Below are 17,758 nucleotides of genomic sequence, written 5' to 3'. Positions count from 1 at the left end.
GTGCTACAACTGTCTCTCTAGATCTTATTTTCAAAAGTACCACTCCATTCCAGATTGTCACCGAACAAACCGCCTTCTGCTGCTGTAGCCTTCCTAAAGTCTATTCCTCTGCTGCCTCATTTGCCTCTTTATATTACTGAATCTGTGGAATCTACTGAAACCACCATCTTCTTTTGTAACTGTTCCCTTTACCTCGTCGCCATAACTACGACTGTCATTCAGGAGTCAGAATCTTAGACGAAGAATATCCTTCCTAATTATCCGTCCACCCCCTACAAAAAACTCTCCAAGAAAGAACATTGAAAGGCCCTCCTGATAAAGTTTATGAAATGGAGGACAGGGAGGATACATTGAGTTGTGGGAGCAAGAGGTGGAATGGAAAACAGCCCCAGGCAACAACTGGAAGAACAACAGCACCAACAACGATTGTGTTGATACCCAATGTGAGAACACAGGAAAAGTCTATATATCAATACCATAGTGTGGATGGCGGGTCACTCTGTGATTTTTTTCAATCATACCTGTCCACTCAGATAAAAGTAGCATCTACAAACAAAGGGTGGTTTTCTCTGTGTGTGCGTGTGTGTGCATGCATGTGTGAATGGACGCACATGCATATAAAGGGAAGAAAGAGATAATACAGAAATGAGAGTATTTCTCATTTTGGAAATTGTGGGCGTTTTCTTTAAAAAATCAATCAGTCGATCTATTGAGCACCTACTGGGTGCTGACCACAGTTTTAAGTGTTGAGGAAAACATGATAGAAATAGAAGACCCTGCCCTCAAGACAATCTATTACAGATCAAGGGTGTGATACCGTATAGAATTTGCATGCTATATTCTTCCTACTCCATTCCCTACTTCTCTGGACACTTTTATACAAAGCCCTTAAGTCTGCATTTCCCCACTCCTCAAGAGCCTCCATGGTTGCCCATCCTTGTCCTCATCGAAGAGAAACTCCTTACCATTGTCTTTAAAGCACTCAATCACCCTCCCCCCTCCTATCTTACCACTTTGATTTCCTACTACAACTCTGCCCACACACTTCACTCCAGTGTCAACCTACTCACTGTACTTCGATCTCACCTATCTCACTGTCAGTCCCTTGCCTGTGACCTGCTTCTGGCCTGGAATACTCTTCAGAATCAAGAGACGATCACTCTCCCCATCTTCATCACTCTCCCCATCTTCAAAGCTTTAGCTAAATTACAACTCCTCCAAGAGATGTACTGTATTGTTATATTGTATTCTCCTGAGCACTTAGCACAGTACTCTGCTACAGTAAGCGCTCAGTAAATATTATCGATTAATTTAAGTGCTATGGGTTTGTGGGAATTTAAGGGCCTAGGTGGAGTAAAAGGCCTAAATGGCAGTTGGGATATGATAATAATGATAATTATAAAATAATAATAATACTTGCTAAGTGCTTTCTTTGTTCCAAGGACTGTACTAAGCACTGGAGTAGATTCAAGCTAATCAGATGGGACATAGTCCCTGTCCCACATGAGACTCGTAGTCTAAGGGGGATGTGATGAAGTTGAGGCATGGAGAAGTTAAATGCCCAAGGCCACACAACAAAGAAGTAGAGAAGGCTAGATTAGATCCCAGATCAATTAATCAATCCATCAATCAGTCAATCATATTAACTGCGTGCATAGTCCTGTACTGAGTGCTTAGAAAACTGTTTAACAATGTTGATAGACACATTCCTTGCCCAAACTGAGCTTACAGTCTAGAGAGTGAGACAGACATCAATATAAAGAAATAAATTATGGATATAAACATAAATGCTGTGGGACTGAGAGAGGGAGCAAGGCAGGGTGATGGAGTCGGAGAAGAGGAAATTAGGGTTTAGTCAGGGAAAGCCTCTTGGATAAGGCTTTAAAGGTGGGTAGAGTGAATATCAGATCTGAAGAGGGAGGTCATTCCAAATCCCAGATCCCCTGACTCCTAGGCTCATACTCTTTCCACTAGGCCACACCGCTTCTCCATTTAGGAAGTTTTCAGGGGTTCATTTAGAGACTTAAAAGCAGCCCACCTGAGAACAGGAGATGGTCTGGAAGGAACCGGCCCTGGTATGAAGCAGAGGAAATGCGGGATGTCATGAACTTCTGAGGCCCCCCTGGGAAAATACTCTTAGGATGCTAACTGTAATAAAAGAGCGCTCACCTCTGCAGTGTTCTCAATGCCTGCTACAGTTAGGGCAGAGCCTTACAGAGACATCTGAGTCAGCTGTTCTCCTTAGTATCTTCAAGATAAATCAAACAATAGTTTTCACTGAGTACCCACTGGGCACCAAGCACCTGGGCGCATTCAGGAGAGAGAATAAGCATCATCCAATACTCTCAAGGGGTTTACAGTCTAGTGGAGGAGAGAGATAGTAAAATAATATACAGATTGGAGGGAAGAAAGAAAAAGGGATATGTGCATGAATTAGTGCCTAAGTAAGGGGGATGTAAAGCAAGTTGCTTAGAGATTATTTGGAGAAGAACTTCTGAAGGAGACAGGATCTTAGAAAGGTTTGGAGGACAGGGAGAGCACAGGGAGAGCTGTGCGTTGTTGGATCTGAAAGAGAAGAAAGCCCCAGGCATCGAGGAAGGGCTCGAGCAAGAAGTCAGTGGTGGAAGAGGCAAGAAAGTGGCTAGATCAATAAATTAGCTGGAGAGGAGTAAAGATTGTGAGGTGGAGTAGTGGGTGAAAAGAGTAGATTAGTAGTGGGGAGAGAACTGATCGATTGCTTTAAAGTCAACTGTCAGTAATTTCTTCTTTTTGGAGACGAGTGGATGAGCATCAGAGGCTTTGAGGAATGGGGAGATATGGGCTGTATGGCATTTTAGAAAAATGATCAGGGCAGTAGAGTAAAATAATGACTGTGAAGGGTGTCATTTGAGCAAGATCTCCAACAAAGAGGTTGATGCAAGAGCCATCATCTGCATCCTCATCAAGGGTCTATTGAATATGCACCAAATGGACTAATGAACTAGTAATAGAGGATGCATCTGATAGACTGCATTACAAGTGTGATTCAAGTCTGCTAAAATTTGAACAGTTTAAAAAAAAAAACCAAAAAATCTGATAAAAATGAAATTTGCTGTGACAATCTAAAAAAAAAAACACATTGTATTTTTACTTTGAGAGTATATGATCTTTGTGACTTTGTTAGAGATGTCTATTGAGTTTGGCAGGCGAGAAGAGTTTTCTAGAAAGAAGATTGCCTACCTGTAATTGGAAAATATAATTTATGGGCACCCACTCATCCTTGTTGCCGGTTTTCAAGAGTTCGGACTACCTGCTTCAAGATAGAAAGATTTTGATGGGAAACACAAACTGAGGGAAGGAAATGAGGGGAATGTTTTTATATAGACATGGAAGTCCTCCAAAAAAAGGTTTCAACTTGCATGTCTAAAAGCGATTCAGATGAATAATTGTTGAATCCCTTCCAACCTGAGGACCACTTGGAAGGAGGGCCTAGATTATTAATGATAATTAATAATAAATATGGTATTTTTTAAGCACTTACTATGTGCCCGGCACTGTACTCAGCACTGGGGTGAATATGAGCAAATCGGTTTGGACACAGTCCCTGTCCCACAAAGTCTCAAGGTCTTAATCCCCATTTTAGATTTTAGAGATGGATCAACTGAGGCACAGAGATGTGAAGTGACTTGCCCACGGTCACACAGCAGACAAGTGGCAGAGCTGGGATTAGAAACCAGGATCTTCGGACTCTCAGGCCCTTGCTCTATCCACTAACCCACACTGCTTTAACTTGTCCATTTTAGGGGACTGCAGCATCGTGGCCAAGACCATGAGATGGAAATTACATCTGCTAGTCAGCTGCTGGAAATGGGTCTGAGAAAGTGCCGGTGAACATCTGTGTGGCCTCCTCCGTGCATTTGGCTCCAGCAACCTGCTGGCATTAGGCAGGAGTCACAGTCTGGTTTGGGAGACCTCGGGATAGTTGTCATTTTGAATGTTGATCTGGGAATACTGGTTCCCAATTCTTACCCTTCCAAATCCCCAGTTTTATTGAGATGCCACCAGTCTCAGCATTCCATGCTTTTACTTTCAGTAACCGGTACTTAGAGTCTCTTGTATCTGCCCAAGCACTTAGTATAGTATTTGCACATAGTAAGTGCTTAACAGATCAACTGGGGAAGCAGTGTGGCCTAATGGATACAGCATGGGCCTGGGAGCCAGGAGGACCTGGGTTCTAATCTCTGCTCTGCCACTGTCTCCTGGGTGACCTTGGGCAAGTCACTCCACTTCTCTGGGCCTCAGTTCCCTCATCTGTAAAATAAGGATAAGACTGTGTCCCATGCAGGGCATGCATTGGGTCCAACCTGATTAGTTTTTATCTACCCCAGCACTTAGTACAGTGCCCAGCACACTGAAAAGCTATTAACAAATACCATAAGAAAATCAACCAACAAGAACGACCACTATTATGATCATTGTTATTATTATTGTTATGAATCCATCTCACTCGTCATCGTCACAGATTCATTCATGGTGACTATGGGCTCAGGTGTGAGTAAGTCGCAGCACACCAGAGGGAAGCCCAGCAGCCAATCCTACCTGGAGCTCCCACCCACAGGTAGCCTCAGTCCATGGCTGCAATCAATCAGCGGTATTTATTGAGTGCTTACTATGTGCAGAGCACTGCACTAAGCACTCAGAAGACTACAGTACAACAGAATTAGCACACACATTGCCTGCCCATAATAAGCTTAAAATCTCGATCTCTTCTCAGTTTAGATCCCAATCGTGCTTAGTCTTTCAATGCTCTGCACACAGTAAGCGCTCAATAAATACCATGGATCTATATCGCCGAAACCCAAGCAGCAACCCTGAGTTCCCTCATGCTGTCTTCACGTACTTGAGCAGTAAGAGCTCTGTGGAGAGTCTGGGGCCTGGAGGCAGATCAAAATGCATTGGGATGAACCTGGAAATTGGAATCACAAGGAAAAGTGCCACACAATTCACACTGGCTGCCCTGAGGGAGCTGTATACATGAGATCACGCCCCCTCAGGTCTGAGCCAAAGGTTGGCCAGGGGGCCCTCTTCCAGGCCTAGGTTTGCCCCATGTTGCAGAGGCAGACAGAGTGGTCCCCACAGCTTGGAGTGGATTCACTGGCATTTGGAAGCTCCCCAGGCACCCTGCTCCTATCCATGGGATTTTAAGTGCCAGGAGCGCTGGGGTTCACTGGAGCCAGAAATTCGTCCTAGGGCCCAAGATCAAGCCATTTTACCTCTTTTTCTCTGCATTGAACAGTTTTAAAGAAGGGACAATATTAAGCGCCATCTGACAACAGCGATGAACAATTTCAATTCCTAAAACTACTCCTGGTGTCCCTGACAATTATTTAATGATATTCCTATCCTCTCTGTGCCCTCTAGATTTTGGTACTTAAATTTCCTTAACAGTGATATTCAAAATTAATCTCTCTACTGAGCAGTCATTGAAGTAGAGTTAAACTTAGCTGCCCTTCAGTCATTGGTTTTTTGGGGGGCTTATTGTTGTTTTTTGTAAATATCTATCATTTCATTGACATGTTTTTATTACTCCTCCTATCTGGCTTGCTTATCACCTCTCTGGTCAACTGGCTTGATGTTAATGACTTTCAGTCACTAACAACCTTGGTTGAATGTGAATCGGTTGTTAAAAGGCTGCCTATTCATTCCTATAACATTCCTCACTTCCCTTTGGCTGATGAATGTTGAAATCTGTTGGGATGCTAATGATGCCAAGAATCAGTGTCAAAATGAATATCGCTGCAGGTTATGCACTGATCAAATATAATTCAGTATTTCTAGAATGCTGGGCAGCCTATTTTCACTTTGCTTTCTGTTTTTCAAGGTGACGACCCTTGTCAACACAAGCAATAAAGGACCATCTGGTAAAAAGAAAGGAAGATCTAAGAAAGCCCACGTCTTAGCTGCCTCCGTAGAACAGGCAACTCAAAACTTCCTGGATAAAGGTGAACAGATTGCTAAAGAAAGTCAAGATCTCAAGGAAGAATTGGTTGCGGCAGTAGAAGACGTCCGCAAACAAGGTATGCAGAATATGTTTATTTTAGGAGAAGGTACATCTAACAATGATATATCCAACACAGCCTAAACCCACATCCTAATCCTGACCCTTTGCTCAGTGAATTGCAGTAGAGGTCCACTTTTTTTTACATCATTTCTGTAAGCGGTTTACATCATTTCTGTAGATCATGGGCGCTGATCCCAATTCTGCCACTTGTCTGCTGGGTGACGTTGGGTAAGTCATTTCACTTATCTGAGCCTCAGTTACCTATCTGTAAAATGGGAAGTAAGAGTGTGAGCCCCACGTGAGTCAACCTGATTATCTTGTATCTACCCCAGTGCTTAGAACAGTGCTTGGCACATAGTAAGCACTGAACAAATACTATTATAATTAAGCGCTTTACAAATACCATTACTATCATTATTATTCTAATCCCTGCTCCGCCACTTGTCTGCTGTGTGACCTTGGGCAAGTCACTTCACTTCTCTGTGCTTCATTTACCTCATCTGTAAAATGGAGATTGCGATGGTGAGCCCCTTGTAGGGCAGGGACAATGTCCAACCTAATTTGCTTGTACCCACCCCAGTGCTTGATACAGTGGCTGGAACCTAGTAAGCATTTAACAAACACCATCAATATCGTTATTATAATTATCAAACCAGAAGACTCAGATAATAGTGCAGCTATTTGCTCAGAGCACTGTTGCAGAGTCATCATCCATCAATCAATGGTATTTATTGAGCATTTACCCTGTGGGATGCACTGCACTAAAGAGTGTACAACATAACAGAGTTGGTAGATGCATCCCCAACCCACAGCAAGCTTATAGTCTAGAGGGGGAGGCAGACATGAATATAAATAAATGAATTATGTGAAGTTGAGGGTAGGGTGAATGTAAGTCCAAGTATAAGGGCAGTAGAGAAGGGATTGGGAGAATGGGAAATGAGATTGGTTCCACTTTGGGGTCCTCAGCTCCATGTTCCCATGGCTTCTCTGTTGCCACTGTACCACGTCTGAACAGTGACTGACCAGCACTAGATTCTGAGGAGCTGGTTTTACGGTACCAGAAATTAGTTACCTAGCAGTAGCGTTCGGCCACGTTGCGTCAGTGGGGGCTGACTCCATGCCACTGAGAACTTGGCAGTGACTTCCTGCTTCCTGTGACATGGCTGAGAAGGGCGTTTGCCCTGATCCACTTGGGGTAGTATAGTGCTAAAAAGGCTGCCTACTTTTTGCATATAGTTTCTAATCTTGATACAAATAGTTACAGTATTTGTTACGTGCTTACTATGCACCAGGCACTGTACTAAGCCCTGGGGTAGATACAAGTAAATTGGGTTGGTCACAGTCTCTGTTCCATGTGGGGCTCACACTCTCAATCCCCGTTTTACAGAAGAGGTAACCGAGGCACAGAGAAGTGAAGTGATTTGCCCAAGGTCACAAAGAAGACAAGTGGCGGAGCCAGGATTAGAACCCATGACCTTTTGACTCCCAGGCACATGGTCTATCCACTAAGCCACGCTGCTTCTCATGCTGTTTCTGGCATCACCAGTCCCAGAATGCTTGACACGTAGGAAATGTCCTCCCTCTCCCCAACCTCTTCCTTCCCACACCTCTCTGACCACAGGTTTCTCCTATAGCGACAGTCTCTCATTACTGGTTCCTGTTTTGGGCAGCATGTAGGTGCCTGGTAGCCCTGATTAGATACCCCTTCTTCCGTGTATCAAGTAGGATAGGCAGGGCCAGGTGTGTGACAGCCCTGAATGAATATCTGCGGGAGAAGCTGGACAGCAGAAGGAGCAGGTAGAGCACGTAGATATGATCAGAGACAAGAAAGAGAAAACTTGTTAGAATCGAGCCTAGAGCAATCTGGGGGTGGGGGTAGCGGGGTAGGGGATGATCATCTGCCCGAAACAGAACGAAGATCATCTAATACCACAGGGATGCCCGGACAATGTGCTAAGAAATTACAGCATTGGGCTCCAAGGCAGCTCAGCCAGGAGTTGGCTAGTTGAGCCAGTCCAACAGACAGAAAGTGCCAACAGAGTGTGAAATGAAAACAGCTAACCCCCACCAGTGTGTACTTTGTCCCCTGCGAATTTGTGTGAATGCGGTCCTGTCAGCAAAAAAGCACAAAAGGCTGCAGATTTCAGCTTTCCGATCTGATAAGAAAAACTTCTGTCACACAATCTCTAATATGCCTGATCGCCCTATAAAATCTTTTGTGTCCTAATAAACAACAAGATGGTGACTTCAAAGTGGAAATTGAAGTTCTCTGAGATATTTTGTTCTTAAGCGGTGCAGAGCGAATCGATCTCTACCAAAGGGAGAGAAGACAGGACAGATTATCGAGCCAGAAAGTCAATACATTGCTAAAAACCTCAAATTATAAATCAAATGTTCAATTATATTTGTTCAGTGTGCTGCCACCCTGTTTTAAAAAGCATTTTTTTTGTGAGCTCAAACAAGTGGTTTTACTGATGTTTATCTGTCTAAATTTTGCAATGCTCGGTACTCCACTGTCCTCTGAAAGATATTTTTCTGCCTAAGAATATCAAAACAGTCTCAGGAATATACTCACTTGAAGGATCCCTCAAGAATTTCATGGCTATAAGCATAAACTGTGATTACTTTAACTTCACCAAACCGTGTGACCTTTGAAGTCACCAGAGAAGAAATGAAAACCTTCCAGAGTCTATTTTCTTTGCTGTTATGAAAAGAAGAGAAGAGATTCACTTGGCAGTAAAGATGCTACACTTTCAATGCTGGCCAATGGTCTACTAAAGACACCCTTCCAGAATCCATTTAAATTATAACGACTCAAAATCAGATGGAATCGAAAGTGTTCTTAGGTTCACTCTGCATTATCGGCATAGCCTAATGGATAGAGCATGGGCCTGGGAGTCAGAAGGATCTGGGTTCTAATCCAGGCTCTGCCATTTGTCTGCTGTGTAACCTTGGGAAAGTCATTTCACTTCCTTGTGCCTCAGTTACCTCATCTGCAGTGTGGCTCAGTAGAAAAAGCACGAGCTGGGGAATCAGAGGTCATGGATTCAAATCCCGGTTCCGCTGCTTGTCAGCTGTGTGACTTTGGGCAAGTCACTTATTTTCTCTGGGCCTCAGTTACCTCATCTGTAAAATAGGGATGAAGACTGTGAGCCCCACGTGGGACAACCTGATCACCTTGTATCCTCCCCAGAGCTTAGAACAGTGGTTTGCACAGAGTAAGTGCTTAACAAATGCCATCATCATCATAAATGAGGATCAAGAGTGTTAGCCCTATGTGGGACGGGAACTGTGCATCTGCCTTGTATCTACCAAGTACTTAGTATAGTGACTGGTGCATAAGAGAGTGCTTAACAAATACCATTATTATTATTATTATTAATAAAACCCTGGCCACCCTAATTCCCTGTCCAATTATAATGAAAATTGCTGAGCCTTGGATATAGTGGATATAGGACTCCTTTCTGTTTCCACTTCACTGAACCCTCGCACTGTCTGATTGACAAGGCAACTTTGGTCACTTCAGAAAGGGTTGATTCTCTGAGCTGATCATCCTCCCCCCAGCCCCATTCCCTCTTCCATTCCCTAAAAGTACATGATGCTCCAGGGTATTTTGTTTATTTAAGGTATAGCTTTCATAACTGCAGCTAACACTTGTCAAATGCGTAGGTGGTGTGAATGATTCCAAAGAAAAGGGTTGCTTGTCACCTGCGTGGAGACTAGGAAGAAGCCTTACCCGGAAATTGCTTAATTTTAGTAGAAAATCTCCTCTAGACTCAACTCCTCCTGGTCAAGAGTTGGGTCTACCAACTCTATTGTACTGTACCAGATCCTGTAAGTCCCACCTTCACAACATCGCTAAAATCTGCCCTTTTTTCTCCATCCAAAGTGCTACCATGTTAATACAGTCACTCATCCTATCCCACCTAGATTAAATGATCAACCTCCTTGCTGACCTCCCATTCTCCTGTCTCTTCCCATTCTAGTCCCTACTTCACTCCACTGCCTGGATCATCTTTCTACAGAAACATTCAGGACATGTCACCCCCCTCCTCAAAAATCTCCAGTTGTTGCGCATCCACCTTGGTATCAAACAACAACTGCTCACCATTGGCTTTAAAGCACTACATTACCTCCCTCCCTCCTATCTCACCTCGTTTCTCTCCTACACCGCAGCCTGACACTTTGCTCCTCTGGTGCTAACCTTCTCACTGTGCCTCGATCTCACCTGTCTTGCCTCTGACTCGTGACCCTTGTCCTACCTCTGGCCTGGAATTCCCTCCCTCCTCAAATCTGACAGACAATTCCTCTGCCCCCCTTCAAAGGCTTACTGAAGGCACATCTCCTCAAAGAGGCCTTCCCCGACTAAGCTCCTCTTTTCCTCATCTCCCACTCCCTTCTGTGTTGCCTGACTTGCTCCCTTTGCTCTTCCTTCCTCTCCCCACCCCACAGTACTTATGTATATATTTGTAATTTAATTTATATTATGTCTATTTGTATTATTGATGTCTGTCTCCCCCCACCCCCAGACTGTGAGCTTGTTGTGGGCAGGGATTGTCACTCTTTATTTCTGTACTGTACTTTCCCAAGCGCCTAGTACAGTGCTCTGCACACAAGAACTGCTTAATAAATATGAATGAATATCAATCAATCAGTGGTATTTATTGAAAGCAGATCACTATATTAAGCGCTTGCAAGACTCCAATTTTCCTCATCTTATCCACATTTCCCAATCCCTTCTGTGTCTCCCTGACTTGCTCCCTTTGCTCTTCCCCTTCTCCCATCACCATAGCACTTATTTATACAGATGTCTGTTTCCCCCCTTCTAGACTGTAAGCTTATTGTGGGCAGAGAATGTCACTGTTTATTGTTGTATTGTGTCGAGTGCTTAGAACAGTGCTCTGCAAACAATAAGCACTCATGAATATGAATGAATGAATACAATTGAATTACTATTGAATGAATGATTTCTCCCATAGAGTTCCATGGTGGCCAGAGGGTGGAGGTGCCGCCTCACCCAGGCCCTGGCGCCACTGGCAGGAGTAGACCATTTGATTACTATCAAGAGGTCCCTAGATCATAGCACGCTGAAAAGCACTGTGACTTGGTGGCTAGTGACTTACTGGATAGAGCTTGGGCTTGGGAGTCAGAAAAAACTGGGGTCTAATCCTGGCTCTGCCACATGTCTGATGTGTGACCTCGGACAAGTCACTTCACTCCTCTGTGCCTCAGTTACCTCATCTGTAAAATGGGGATAAGAATGTGAGTCCCATGTGGGGGAGGAACTGAACCCAACCTAATTAACTTGTGCCTTGCACTTAGAACAGTGCTTAACAAAAAGTAAGCACTTAACAAGTCCCATAATTATTCATTATTATTATTACTATACAACAGAATTAGCAGACAAATTTTCTGCCCATAATGAGCTTACAGTTCAGAGGAACTCTCCTTTCCCAAGCCTGCAGTGTGTGCCAGGTACTGTACTAAGTGCTTGCATGGATACAAGCCAATCGGGATGGGCACAGTTCCTGACCCACGTGGGGTTCACAGTCTCAATCCCCATTTTACAGGTAAGGTAACTGAGGCACAGAGAAGCGAAGTGACTTCCCCGGGATCACACAGCAGACAAGTGGGAGAACCAGGATTGAAACCCAGGTCCTCCTGGCTCCCAGAACCGTGTTCTATCCACTACTCATTTCTGACTCTGTATGTTGTGCCTGTTTCAGCCTCCGCTTTGATTAGTGTCCCTCTTTCATGTTCCCACCCATCTGTTCGTGCCGCTAAGTAGAAGTGGTGTGGGGGAACAGGAGTATGATCCAGTGCATCCTTCCGGTAGTGTAGAAGATACCAGACTAAAACCAGACTCCAAAGAGGTTCCAGAGAGTGGGGGAGGTTGTGTTGTAAAGCTCCTGTCCAACCACTGTCTCCACCACAACACATTTTTCTCGAAGAAATCCCTTGTTCTACAACACCCTAACCAAACCGGCCTTAATCTGAAATAATAGATGCATTCTAGTCTGTTCCTTTCAACAAAAACATAGTGGTTCAACTGGACATTTTTATTCAGTTTAGCATCCTAAATTGTGCTGAGGACTCTTGTCTTTTGCTTTTAGGGGAGTTGATTCTCTAATTACTGAAGTAGTGGATTTTTCTGGCAGAGGATGCAGGCACCAACAGACTTTAGGAGAAGTGGTTCTAGAGGTTCTCAAGTAAGGCATTCAAAACAGACCTAGTTGATCAGGATAATTCCACACTTTGAGGCTCCTAATGGAAGTTTTAGGACACGTTTGTTCCCGGGGGAACTGCAATTTCTTTTTACGACAGCAATTAAACTCAGTGTATGAACATAGAGATCATCTTCAATAAGTGAAATGAGATTTTTAAATTACAGAATCATATCAATTCCAAACAGGTCCACCCTTGGATGTTGTGACGGCCAATCAGGCCCCTACATCTTGTGATATCCAGTTGGGAGAGCAGACAGACTGAAAGCCCCATACCGTTTGGGGCAGAATTTTGTAATTAATTTTTCCCATCAAAGGAACAAGGATACAACATCATGGTTAATTTCAACATAATTAAATGCCAGATTTTTTCCCCACTAGATGTCACAATTCCAGGAAGATTGCAATTTGCAGCCATCCTTGCTTTTATGGAGGTGAAAGTTTGGCACGTGTTGACAGACCTGTTTGCAAAAAAAAAAAAAAAAAAGCAAAATAACCCACTATCCTGGTTCTAACTGTTCAACCACCTACATCTAAAATCATCTGACTATTTGGTTCTTTGGGGGGCAGACTAGAAGCATTATTTATGAATGAAAAATATTTCCTTTCTTGTGGAAAAACAAAACTCCCATGTGCATGATAGAATATTTTTGGGGGGGGAAGGGAAATCAGATTCCTATATATATATTCCTATATTTTGGCTTTCCTCTGTATTTACAGTTGCAAGCAGCGTGGTCTAGTGGATAGAGCAGGTTCTTGGGAATCAGACTGTAAGCTTGCTATGGGCAGGGACTGTGTCGGTTGTGTTGTTATATTGTACTCTTCTCAGTGCTTAGTACAGTGCTCTGCACACAGTAAACTCTCAATAAATTCGATTGACTGACTAATCTAGGCTCCACCACTTATCTGCCATATGACCTTAAGCAAGTCATTAAAGTTTCTCTGTGCCTTGGTTACCTCATCTGTTAAATGTGGATTAAGACTGTGAGCCTCATGCGGGACATGGACTGTGTCCAACCTGATTAGCTTTTAACTATACCAACGCTTAGAATAGTGTCTGCCACAGAATAAGTGCTTAAGAAATACCTTTTTTATTAAGTCACATTTTCAGCAATTCTTTCCATTATTTGTTTTTACCAAGACAGCATGAAGTATCTCTTGCCAGATATGGTTTTCTTCATGAAAAGCTCCTAAGAAGAAATGGCCACAACTGAGTTATTGCCTAAACTAAGTTTTTCAAGTTATTTCATTCAGTCGGGCAGTTTGCCCTGGCTTCGGGAGACGTTTTCAAGAAAGTGAATTTTTTCCTCTGTCTTAGATCCTTTGCCAGTATGACAAGCAATGGTGCCATTTTTAAAAACTTTTACAATGTGGTCAACGTGCCAGTGGAACAAAATGAAGCAGCATGGACCTGGGCCTGGTAGTAATAGGACCTACGTTCTAATCCCGGCTTTGCCACTTGTCTGCAGTGGGACCTTGGGCAAGACACTTCACTTCTCTGTGCCTCAGTTACCTCATCTGTAAAATATAGATTAAAACCGTGAGCCCCACGAGGGAAAAGGACTGTGTCCAACCTGATTATCATGTATCTATCTTAATGCTTAATACAGTGCCTGGCACATAGTAAGTACTTAAATGCCATAACAAAAAAAAAAATCTTAGTGGGTAAACCAGTAACAAAATCAGATCCTGATTTTTAAAAGCATTACTTCAGACTGAAGAAACCAGAGAATTTTCAAATAGATGCACAAATGTCTGTATATTCAATTTCCATAATATTTTCCATAAATTCGTGTCTGAAAATAGAGCTTTCCTTGGCAGTGTTGACACCTTAAAAAAAATCTTGATCACAACTATTTGAGTTCACACAGCATTTATAAGAAGATCCCAGATTTGCAGGTCACATTAGTTGACTAGACATACTGATTGTGAAAGATTGCTTAATTATTGTGCTTTTAAAGGCCCAAATGGGAGGAGCAATGGAGTGCTTAAAATGATGTTAGAAAGTCCATAAAGCATAACAACACTAAATGCGGTACTATTCTCTGCTTACATAAAATGCATTTTTTTCAAAATCTAGAGGCGATGGGGGCCACCTCGAAAAAAGAGGTCACGGAGTGAGAAATCTGTAACATAGGGACAAATGAAGCAAGGAAAATTCAAATCTAGTTCCCATTGGTTTATCTTGGAAATAATGCTGTTGCATTTATGCTTCTACGTTTTACGATTTGCAGTTTCGACCTATTTTTCCATTAACGGCTATCTCTCAATCCGTCAGATCATTTAAAAATATAGGCCTGACTTTAAATCCAAAATGTGAATATCGTGGATATGTTTCCAACCCACAGCTTCTTTTCCTTACACAAGTATGATTCCATTATCTGATTATACCTAACCCAGTGGAAATTCAGGCTCGTATGTCACATTTCAAATGTTATAGAGTTTTCACCTAAGAAAGTCTGTGGGGACAGAGTTTGGAAGGGTGGTCAAGAGCTGCCCCTGCCTTAAATTAAATTCCGTTGTAGTATTTGTTGAGCCCTTACTATGTTCCAGGGCCTGTACCAAGCGCTGGAGTAGACCCAAGATAGTTGGTTTGGACACTCACAATCTTCATCCCCATTTTACAGATGAGGTAAATGAGGCCCACAGAAGTGAAGTGATTTGCTTAAGGTCACACAGCAGGCAAGTGGAGGACCCTCTGCTCCTCTGCCGCTAACCTTCTCACTGTGCCTCATTCTCTCCTGTCCCGCCGTTGACCCCAGCCACGTCCTACCTCTGTCCTGGAATGCCCTCCCTCCTCATATCTGCCAACCTAGATCATTTCCTCCCCTTCAAAGCCCTACTGAAAGCTCACATCCTCAATGAGGCCTTCCCAGACTGAGCCCCCCTTTTCCTCTCCTCCTCCTACCATCCCCATCGCCCCTACTCCATCCCTCTGCTCTGCTCCGCTCCTCTCCCTGCCCCATAGCACTTGTTTATATATATATATATATATATAATTAATATTCTATTTACTTGATTAATGATGTGTATATATCTGTAATTCTATTTATTTATTTTGGTGCTCTTGATGCCTGTCTACTTATTTTGTTTTGTTGTCTGTCTCCCTCCTTCTAGACTGTGAGCCGGTTGTTGGGCAGGGATTGTGTCTGTTGCCGAATTGTACTTTCCAAGTGCTTAGTACAGTGCTCTGCACACAGTAAGCACTCAATAAATCTCATTGAATGAATTGAATGAATGAATGATTCAGGTCCTTCTCACTCCCAGGCCCACTAGACCACTCTGTTTCTTTGATTTTTGCTTTTTTGTGGTTGTGCAGAAAAGTGGGTAACGCTCATGAAGCCCTTACCAGGTTACTCTGAGTAGCTCACATGGGAATAGTTTACAAAATGGGTGAGGGTATAGTCAAGGTATCTTCTACCTCTGAGGGCCTGGATACATTCTATCCCAGGACCAGAGACTGCACCCACCCTCCCTAACCAGCTCGATGTCTCTGGAAGTCACATGCCGATGATAATCGTATTGATTGAGAGCGTACTGTGTGCAGGGCACTGTAGTAAGTGCTTGAGTGAATACAAACAATAATATAACTGACACATTCCCTGCCCACAATGAGCTTTTATAGTCTAGAGGAGATGGACATTAATATGACTAAATAAATTACAGATAAATACATAAGTGTAGTAGGGCTGGGAGGAGTGGTGAATCAAGGGAGCGAGTCAGGGCAATGCAGAAGGAAGTAGGAAAAGAGGAAAGGAGGGATTAGTCAGGGAAGGTCTCTTGGAGGAGATGTGCCTTCAATAAGGCTTTGGGGTATGGGGAGATGGGCAGGGAGAATGCTGATAGTTCTCACTACCCCTGCACAAGCTAATCAAGCATCTGCCCGTCTGATAGTCAGACATACTTTCCATTCCTAACCATTGGTGCCTGAGCAATACTTGCCCTTAATGACCTTGGGCTAGTAAAGATGTACAGCCATATTCTCGTGGACTTCATAGAGAAGCAGCACGGCCTAGTGGTTAGAGCACGGGCCTGGGAGTCAGAAGGACCTGGGTTCTAATCCCTGTTCCATCAGTTCTCTGCTGTGTGATCTGGGGCAAATCACTTCACTTCTCTGGGCCTCAATTGCCTCATTGGTAAAATAGGGATTAAGATTGTGAGCCTCATGTGGGGCATGGACTGTGTCCAACCTGATTAGCTTGTATTTACCCCAGTGTATGGTGCCTGACCCATAGTAAGTCCTTAACAGGTACCATAAGAAAAAAAACACAAAATTTCCCTGTGCCAATGTGCAGGAGTTGCTCCCTCAGAGACATTAACACCTTGGCTAATGTCTCCAAATAATAATAATAGTAATTGTGGTATTTGTTAAATGCCTTATTATGTACCAAACATTGTAATAAGTGCTAGGACAGATAAAAGATAATCAGGTTCCAGATGGGGATCACAGTCTAAGCAGAGGAGAGAATAGGTATTGAATCCCCATTTTGAAGAGGGAACTGAGACACAGAGAAGTTAATAATAACAATAATAATACTGGTATTTGTTAAGTGCTTACTTTGTGCAAAGCAATGTTCTAAGCGCTGGGGGGGGGGGGAATCCAAGGTGATCAGATTGTCCCTCGTGGGATTCACAGTCTTAATCCCCATTTTGTAGGTGAGATAACTGAGGCACAGAGAAGTGAAGTGACTTGCCCAAAGTCACACAGCAGACAAGTGGCAGAGCTGGGATTAGAACCTACGACCTCTGACTCCTAAGCCCATTCTCTTTCCACTGAGCCATGCTGCTTCTCTGATTAGTAAGATTCATTGCAACCCCCCACCATATGAATTGCACTGGAACTCCCTGTGACTACATGACTCCTAGAGAGGGTCAGCCTTCTGCAACTCAGATTATTCCCATCATTCTGTTCACCTCCCCTATCAATCAATCGATCAATCAGTCAGTGGTTGATTGTGGCCTAGTCGAGAGACCCCAGGCCTGGAAGTCAGAAGAAGGACCTGGGTTCTAATCCCGGCACCAACGATTACCTGCTGTATGACCTTGGGCAAGTCACTTAACTTATCCGTGCCTCAGTTTCCTCAACTGTAAAATGGAATTGAAGCCGTGCACCCTGAGAGGGACAGGCACTGAGTCCAACCCAATTAGCCTGTATCTACCTCAGTGCCTAGTACAGTGCCTGGTACATGATAAGCGCTTAACATTTACCATAAAAATGATATTTATTGAGCACTTACTAAGAGTGGAACACAAATTATACAAGAAGAAAGCCCCTGCTTTCTGACATTTCTAACTTCGTGTGGCCCAAAAAGATGCGATGACTGTTTTCCTTCCTTACATCCAAATATCCTGAATGAATATGAATTCAGGCAGAGCATCCTTTTGCAAAATCCTTTAATGAAGTACTTTCTGCCAAAACCCTGTATCTGGAGCTCTTAAATCCACTTTTCTGTCAGTGTTACAGCATCTAACTTGCCCAAGCTCACACAGTAGG

The 17,758-nt window shown here is 43.4% G+C and overlaps 1 protein-coding gene across 3 annotated transcripts in view; it reads left to right on the top strand.

Moving 5' to 3' along the window:
• The window catches only part of CTNNA2 (catenin alpha 2), a 1,145,386-nt gene that overhangs the window by 297,573 nt on the left and 830,055 nt on the right, over positions 1-17,758 (top strand). For 2 of the 3 annotated variants that reach the window (XM_029083152.2, XM_029083150.2), the window contains exon 2: positions 5,861-6,056. The exons of the other annotated variant lie outside the window; for it this stretch is intronic. In XM_029083152.2, coding sequence (XP_028938985.1) covers positions 5,861-6,056 — 196 coding nt within the window. The remainder of the gene's footprint in view (positions 1-5,860; positions 6,057-17,758) is intronic. 3 annotated transcript variants of the gene reach the window in all.

The sequence above is a fragment of the Ornithorhynchus anatinus genome, chromosome 18 (genome assembly GCF_004115215.2).
Source record: "Ornithorhynchus anatinus isolate Pmale09 chromosome 18, mOrnAna1.pri.v4, whole genome shotgun sequence".
Taxonomy (NCBI): Eukaryota; Metazoa; Chordata; class Mammalia; order Monotremata; family Ornithorhynchidae; genus Ornithorhynchus; species Ornithorhynchus anatinus.
This window is presented reverse-complemented; position numbering and strand designations above follow the sequence as displayed.